The sequence below is a fragment of the Melozone crissalis genome, unplaced genomic scaffold (assembly GCF_028551555.1).
Source record: "Melozone crissalis strain CALT ecotype California unplaced genomic scaffold, PUWL_Pcris_2 ptg000002l_1, whole genome shotgun sequence".
Classification (NCBI taxonomy): Eukaryota; Metazoa; Chordata; class Aves; order Passeriformes; family Passerellidae; genus Melozone; species Melozone crissalis.
Genome location: NW_026535780.1, coordinates 20,561,659 through 20,570,821, shown reverse-complemented (window position 1 = coordinate 20,570,821; position 9,163 = coordinate 20,561,659). Strand labels below are relative to the sequence as shown.

General features: G+C 37.4%; 1 protein-coding gene across 2 annotated transcripts in view; it reads right to left on the bottom strand.

The window, feature by feature from the left end:
- Positions 1–1,875: 1,875 nt before the first annotated feature.
- Positions 1,876–9,163, bottom strand: part of DPY19L4 (dpy-19 like 4) — a 32,772-nt gene continuing 25,484 nt past the window's right edge. For both annotated transcript variants that reach the window (XM_054291026.1, XM_054291799.1), the window contains exon 19: positions 1,876–7,241. In XM_054291026.1, coding sequence (XP_054147001.1) covers positions 7,077–7,241 — 165 coding nt within the window. In that variant the 3' untranslated portion in view covers positions 1,876–7,076. The remainder of the gene's footprint in view (positions 7,242–9,163) is intronic.

Genomic DNA, 9,163 nt, shown 5'->3' with positions numbered 1-9,163 from the left:
CTCCTTAGTGTGGGGGCTTATGTATAACAATACATATATTCAGGCCCCCACACCTTAGATATCGTCTAAACCAACACAGACATCTTCAGGACAGTGTCAGCTTCTATTGCCAAACAATCATAGTGAAATTTAGTTTTAGGGTTCTTCTTAAGCAAAGCTGATCTAGTGAACTGAGGACTGTGAACTGCAATCACTAAATCCAAGTACTGCCATTCTGAGGCCCAAACATCAGCAAGCCCAACAGCCTTTCTCTGTCCCTGCCTCACAGCTGGGACAAGCCCCTGGAATACAGCCAGCAGTTCCGACTGCAGCTCAGATTGTCATAAAATGGGCCAACTTCTGGGAGGAGAGAAAAAGAAATAAAAGGAAAGGAAAAAAGAAAGGAGCAGCATTTATCCATGTGTTAATAATGCTGAAATAGATGAAAATGACTGTTAGTGTTTCAGGACTGTGTGTGTTTCAGGAAGAGGTTTTCATGGTGAAATTAAAAACAGGCTTGATTTCAATGTCCCTTTCCAAAATTGCATAAATGGTTTAGTCACTTCTGCTGCAGTGATTTTGTCTTACTGCCCAGAATTGAAGTCAGATCAGCCAGGGAAACCAGAGGTGCACCAGCAGCTACTCTGGGGAGACCACAGCCCCTGTGCTCAGAGTCTCATGGAGAGTGTAACATGAGGCAGTGAAGAATGGAGCTGCATTCTTACCTGTCCTTTTTCAGCTTGCTTCAGAGGGGAGAATAGCTTAAGGCATCACTTCACATTCACCCTCACCTTACAGAATACTCTGGTATTTACTGCAGTTTAAAAATAAAGTCAGTCTTAACATGTTTTGGGTCTTCCCATTCCCAGTCAGCACAGCAGCAGCAGGAGTCATGGCTTGACAGCAGACAGTACAGTGTAACTGTGAAACAGAAGAATTCCAAGGCATTGTAAAGCTGTTCAAGGTTCTGAAAGCAAATGTACTGATGGTGTGTGACAACCTACTGAGTAGCTCTGTAATTCTCAGGATTGCTAATGTTAGTATATTCTATATATGCAGTTTAATCCATAACAAGATACATCTCATCACCATTAAAGAATGTCCATGACATTTATTACCTAAGGAACCTGAAAGCATACAGGGGTTGAAGTATGATAGGCTGGGTCACTGCAAAAATTGGAAAATCTGGAAACTAGGTCCAACAAACAGATTCCAGAACCACTATTTAGGTGGAAAATCATCCAAACCAACAGTACTTTTACCTAACACCTCTGAATCAGTGATTATAAACAGAATATGTATTTTGTACAGAGATACAGATTCACATAAAACATCTATTTACAGACATATACCAATACAAATTGTATTACATGTAACAGAATGTTCTGTGTTTCACAGCTAGTAACCACAGTCAGTTTTGCATAAAGGCACAGAAAAGTACACAGATACCAACATGAATTCCCTGCTGCCAGGAAGCTCCATTCCCCTTTGAGCTAAGCAACCATAGAGCCTGGTTACTTGAATGGCTAAACTTGGATACTTCAACATCAGCTCATTTCCTGACTTGCCTAAAACAAAGCAGTCTGATAAATGCTCAAACTCAGAATCATTAAAGATTAAAGATGTAAATATGTAATTTTTTTCATATGCTAAATGATCTGGTTTTGGAGATGTGCTCTGTAGGGTATTAGTATGGTCTTTAGAATTTAACTAAAAAAAAATCAAGATTTTGTATCATTACATGCTAAATTATTACAAAGTAATATTCATTCAAAGATTCCTACTAATATTATTGTATAAAACAGTAGAGGGCTCCAAAATATGTAATCATGATCTGTAAAAATTCAAGGCAGATAATACATTAGTAGATTTTAAAAAATTAAATCAGTAAGCATGTGACATTGCATAGCACTTTATTTCCAGGTGACGTGCTTGCTTTAGGAAGATCTTTAGAGAGAAAGTCACAGAGTTCAATAATTCCATATGAAGCAGCTCACATTTTGTTGTTCATCCTCACACAAGTATGTCTCAACAGGCAGCCACAGTCAGCACGACATATGGATCCAGTCTGAGCAGGCTGCTTGTCCTCAAGAGCTGCAAGACTGTTTATGCTGCCTGTCAAGACAGATTTTTGAGCCATGTTGCACAGTCTTCCCTTGATTTCTCAAAGGATAAAATGGTTTGTGTCCCAAACAATCCATACTTTCTGGACTTGGCTTTTATTAATTTTTTTTTTCTACAGAAAAAAAAAATTGTTACAAGAGAAAAATATTTACTATGTATACATGATTTTGATAAAAAACTGTCCAAGACAACAAACAGGATAAAAGCAATTGTATTCCTTAGACTTGTTATTAAATAGCTGCACATAGATAAGTCCATATGCCACACAGGTTACTGCTGAACATCACTGTGAACAAGTAAAGCACCACCAATAATTCCTCTGCATTACTGAAGTAAACGAGTTTGAATCTTTGAAAGGCATTAAACCTTCTGTTCCATCAAATAAATAGGTAACCTTAAACATCACTTGAAAGGCAGAAATACATACATTTAACTGTGCTGAAACCAAAACCACTGCCAGATTAATTACATTTAAACACACTGTTGAGGTACAAAACAATTCAGAAGACCTTTAGGCATCACTAGCTCTGCATTTGGCATAGAGTGCAGCAATATAATGGTGTTTTTCAGCTGTACTGATGAAGTAGAAAAGATTAAGATAACACACAAGACATGTCTTAGAATTCCCACTCTTTTCCCCTCTGAAGTAAGGTTTTAAAAAGAGTATTAAAGCATGATTCTGCAGATTTATGTTGAGGTATTACGTCACATGAAATATTGCTTGTGTTGGAATGAAGTTCTGCTTCTCTTTCATCTCCAACAGCACACTACTCCAGAGTCCACCTGCCCATCAATATTTACCAGACTCACAGATTCAATCCCCATTAGGGATAAGAGAAGTTCCTCATTCCATCTCCAAAACACAACAGTAAAAGAGACACCTATAAATGCAAACACATCATGTGTGCACATGCCCAGGTACTCACAAGCACAGCCTACACCTTCTCCTGTTGGAGTTTTGGTTGAAGGACAGCTTATATGAAGTTTTAATAAGTATTTCAAGGATACCTAACAATCCCTACAACCTCATCTTGCAGCTCCTTTTTGTGTCAATTGCATGGAAAAGCTGATGGAATGTCACAAGGTCTGGACACTTGAAGATGACTAAGTGAAATTAAGGTGGTAAGAACAAGATTTGGTCCCTAACCTCTACCTTTCAGTATATAGTAATGCCACCAGAGCAAACAGCTGGAAGAATTTTCAATGCCTGTGAAACCTTTTGGCCCTCTTTCTTCCACATTTGTGTATCTTCTCCTTATTCCCAAACCCCTATGGAAAATGTATTTAAGATTGGCTTGTTTTAAATTTTGTTTTTAATGTTGTATTTCCATTTACTTTGGAAGAAATTAAATCAATGTTTTTTTAAAATAATATGAACAGAAGTTTATGCTCAGAAATACCTTTCCTTAGTCTCAAGCATCTCCTGTCAAATCTGAGTTCAAGTATGTGGCAATTTAGGAAGTGAAAGAGCATTTTTTTAAGATTAAGACAAAACTATGTCTGTTAGCTTAGCTGTGGGTTGGTGAAACTTTGATTCACAAGTCTAAGGATAACAGGTGAGTGCCTGAAAATACTATACTAATTTATTTTTCAAGGTAATTTTTTTTGCATTTACTAAGATCAAGTATATCAGAAAGTGGAAATGTGAAGGAGGAAATAAGCCAGAAGAATAGTCACACAAACTGCTATTCCAATTCTCATTCTTCCCAGTGAACAGCTGTTGGATGGCTGGAACACATCCCAGCTGCACCACCTGGGCATCCTCGGAGGCTGCCATATTAAGACACAACAGAAACTCTAGAAATCAGAGGGACAGGAATTTTAAAAAAAAATCTTCACAAAAAGAAACATGAATTGAGGTTTCTGTTTGTTTAATAAAAGCTTGCAAGGCACATGTTTCAACTGAATTGCAACATCTACAGCAAAGCAGATCAAAATTTGTAAAACTTTCCCACAACTCTTTCAGGGAGTTAAACCTGTGATCTGGTTGAAAACCAAGCCAGGGCTGTCTGCACAAGTCTGGTGCAATTATGCCCTATTGTTGTCCCACTGAGGGATATCACTGGAACTTATTATTTTTCACAGAATCCAGAGATTAGACAGTATTTTTGCTAGTCCATGGCTGGATAAGAAATGAATTCACTTTCTTTGTAAGATATGATTCTTTCAGTCACTTGTTTTAATTATGCCTTTTTACAGGAACAACCACAATGTTCTCCCAAATAAAAGGCTCCTTCTGTTACTTAAGGCTGCTGTGCCAATGGTGCTGCAATATAATTTTCTCTAATATAAAAAGCAAGGTAAAAATCTTAAATGATTCTCCTAAAGCAGAATCAATTGAAGTATCAAGAATACATCTTAAAAACTATGACAAAATTAATAACAGTAACTATGTCACAGTTCAAATAAAGTTCAACTCGTTCATTTAAACATGTATAAAGGCCAACATGATACAAGACAGTTTTGTTTAGATGTGTGGGTGGCCTCCTTTGTGGTTTTCTTAATATGTGTGCTCTACATGTATGTGTTCAAACTATGTTCTACATGGTAACACACACAACATTGCAATGAAACACAACAGGCAGCCAAGGACAGCTGAATGTCACATCTCAGCATGGCAGTCTAAGGCATGAAGCCAGAAGTTCTGCAACTTTATCTACCCAAGTACAGTTGTAATCCTGAAGTTTGCACCTGGAATGCCTTATTGCTGATATGAAGTGATATTCATGAATTTCTAACTTCAAGAGATTAAATGACCAACACACAGACATGTAATTCATTGACAGTGATTCAAATAAACCTAAATAGAAAAAGGAACTGTAAACTTACTTCCAAATATTACATTTATATCCACACATACAGAGGGGGTTCCTGCAGGCCTGCCATAGCTCAAGTTAATACACAAGCTTCTGTTGGTATATGATAACTGAGCAGTCTGAAACAGCCCAGTGCAGTAAAACATGCACTTGTGCACAAGCAAATACATGCAGCCTGCACTCCAGCAGACACACAGGTACACACTATCCCCAACATGATGTCTGTATGCCCAGAAAGGATATTTACTTATAACTTGTAACTCAGTTACATGGATAAGTGTTTCTCTCAGTGACAACATCCCATATATTCGATGGATTTATCTATTCTTTGAAATAAAATGCATAATTTAACATTTTGTCAAGACTCATAGGCCTAAAAATATAACTGAAAGTAAAAAACAGATTAAAGACATGTTGGCTTTTACAACAATAAAGCTTTTTTCTTTAAAATCACTCCAAAAGTGATAACAAGTTTTAAAAAAATCTCAGCACTATGTGTCAGTGTAAAATAAGCAAGTGTATCTGCATAGAGCAGAGAAGAATCATGCGCATACAACAACATGCTGCAGTTCCTAATAATTTCAGAGTTAAAATCTCCGATTTGCACTAAAGATTGTTTTGCAGCTTCCACTTGCAGAATGGCTTGCAGATTTTTCAGCTGAGAGTTCATCCTATTTTCCCAGATCCTTCATTAAAGACATCTGGGCTCCAAAGAATCATTCCCACATGCCTGATAGACTGGTCTCTGGGCCAGGTGTTACATTAATTTGTAACTGCAGGTAACTCCTAAGGGGTGAGCAGCTTCTTCCAAAACTTAGTCCTGTATTTTGTCCAGTTACATCTACATTAAGCAAAGCTACTGTTACCTTTTACTGGTGTTTCCATTCTCAACACTAGGTTTAGGCCCAGAGCTGTAATTATAACATCATTCATTTTCTTGAAAGTCTATCAGCCAGCAACAAACAGATCATTTGTTAAGAAAAGGAGTTGTAGAGGCAAAGAGGGGCATGGAACAAATTTTAGAGGAAAGCAAAACTGCAGAGTACTTTGCCAAATTTTCAAAGATCTGTGTATTTGCATAATTGATATAAAAATAGCTATGAACACCTGTACCATTATTTATTAATGGTGGTGATTATAGTAGATTAAATGACAGTTATGGCACTATCTTAATACAGCTATTGCATAATAAGTTGAATGAAATGAGTATCACCCGTCTGTGCACACACACACCCACCCACACAGGTACCAGCACACACACAGGGGGTGAAAGTGAAGTGCAGAAGTCTCAGTAGCAAACCTGGTTGTCCTGCTACACTTGCCTGAAAACAAGTGTGGCATACTGTGGTATACTGGCCCATTCTGGTGGCTGCTAAGAAAGACACACTTATGCAAATACACACAAACACTTAAGTGTGGAGAAATGCTGAAGACAAGTTCTTTCCAAACTGAAGATCTGAGCTTGTCAGCTCCTATTGCTAGGTCTAATTCCTAGCATTTCCACCAACATGTCTCTGTAGACAACAGAGACAACAATGTAGAGATCAGTGCCTTAATCAATGAAGTGTTGTTTAAGTAAAATCTTCCTCATATGATTTATAAAAACTATATAGCTACACATAAGATGTATAAATGTGTGTTTGAGAAACACAGAAATGTTTACCATGGAAGACAGGAAGAATTAAAACAAAACAAAAAGAAACCCCAAACTAAAAATCCAAACACTTACTTGAAAAGACTTGGGATAGTGATTGCTTTCTTGCTAAAAATTAAAAGCTATATGACTTAAACAAGCTCTTTAAATAATTTTTCTGTATTTACTGAAGTCTATGCATATCAACTCTCTAACACTAAAGTTAGAAATCGCATTTACATGAAGATTAAGATGGTTTCTAATGGGAAGAAAAACGTAAAAACACGGAAGACTGTAGCACATTGTAGAGACTGTAAAACTGATAAATGTTCCCGTTTCCTTCAAGGATGGTATATGTGTCAGCTGATCTGTAGATCAAAGAATTTCAGTTTGGTAGAGTAAAGTTGTCAGTACACTGCATGTATGCACATCTATCTGCAAAAATAGACTTCCTTGCTCAAAAGGAACTTTTCCAACTGAAATTCATTCACAATCAATCCTCAGAAAGAAGCTTGCGTGCTTTTTCAGGACTGGAAGGATATCACAGTGTTGATTCTATATACAAAGTAGGATCTATTCCAGTATACTCGAGTGAAATAATTCACATATGGAGAATAGTTCATTTTGATTTCATGACAAAATCGTCCATATTTTGAGTAGGCATAGTTGTCACCTTCCTCACAAACCACCTGTCAGAAAGAAAAAGACCTAATTACAGTACTGAAGATAAGTGGTTACAGAATGTAATTCTGTACATTTAATTAACTTTTGTATTCTGTAAATTTCATTTATGATAGACAATTAATTTCCACATTTACAGTTCCAATAAACTGAAAACATATTCCCCTGTAATTTGTTTAACCACCTAAAAAAGCCTTTATAATATGAAACAAATACACTGGTTTTAATTTCTGCTACCTTGACAAAGGGATTAATTCCTTTGTCAAGGTGGCAGACATTAAAACCAGTGTAGTTGCTACATATTATAAAGAACAACAGCAGTGGAAATTATGCACATGCCCTGGTTCCCAGTACAAACCTGACCTGCACAGAGCATACCAGTATGAAGGAAACTAAAATCTCAATTACCTTTCCCAGGCCAAGTAAGTTTTGACATACCTAATAAAGACCAAAGACACACACACACACACACATCTCCCTACAATTTCCAACCAAGTGACTTGGAAGCAAACTGCATTCTAGGATCTGCTGTCTGATATCCCTGAAGAAATCCCTTCATTATTCCTTCTGATGCCACAAATTTACACAGTTTAAAAAAAACGTGGTAGGACAAACTCATGAAGAAAAATCCACCAGTGGCTTCCAAACACAAAGATAATTGCCCTGAGCTACAGTCCTTCAGCAACAGACTGCTGGAAAACATTTGTCTTTCCCTATCAGTAAACCTGTGCTCTCAGCCAGTGTCAGCAACAAGATTTTGGACTAGGACTACAGGATGTAGCACAAGCTATAAAGCAGTACTTGTCTTCTTAAACACAGCAATTCAAAACACATCCACAGACCTGTCAACACACTGTCTGCCCACTGTCTCACCTACTTTGGGAGTAAGTAAATGCTGCACTGCAGTTTCCAAATATGTATTCACTAGCTTCCACTACTTGGAGTACCTTGATAATCTTCCAATACGACTCAAACAAATTCTGTTAGCAAGCAAACTGAGAGATTTGTTTAAAGCTTCCTGAGACAATAAACTTTATTAACTTTAGAGAACAAATGATGTCAGTTTTCTGAAAAATACCCAAATATACCCAAACCAACCACTCCCCACAAAAGAACAATAACAAAAACCACAACAAAAAAATACAAGAAGGATTATCAAGCTTATGTGTGAGAGAGAAGCATGCAGGAAGCATGGAGATGAGAGATGCAGGGATATGTGGGCATGGAATCCTGAAATTGTGGTTAATTGCTCCAGTGGAGATCCTAAGTGTGAAGAGGAAACAGGAACTTACTCATGCAAACACAGATCTGAGAAGAAACTACGAGGTAACATGCAGATTAACAAACATGGAGGTTATTCAGACACACACAGTTATGGTACAGTATATTGGATATATCCTGGAAAAATCACAGCATACATGCTTTTAGCAGCAAGACTAGGAAAGAAATAATAGATTTTAGCAATGGTAAGGAAGTTAATAGAAAAATGGGGACAATATCCTTCATGGATAAAGTAGTTGGGAAACCTAGAAGTGAAACTGACACCAGCTGTAGATTCCTGGGGAAATACAGAGCAATCCCCTAATAACATACCACTCCTATATTGCTTAGAGGTAACTGGCAACTCCCTCTTTCTTGTTGATCTGAGAATAAGCAATGAAACTCTAAGTGAGTTTAAGGTCACCCCTTGCCTTTATAAAACCAAAATTTTTGCTGGATTTCCAAGAAGCCAATGAACAAGTGGCAGTAAGATCACCTTATAAACCCCATCTTACTCTCTGTTTAAGCAGCAAGGGCAGCACTACCAGCATCCAGAGAGACAGAACATGTCAATGACTGAAGCAGCATTCATGGTGCAGTTTATCCAACCAGTCTTTCTAGCAGATGTGGTTTAAACTATCTGTTGGTGTGCTAACCCATCTGCAAGGCT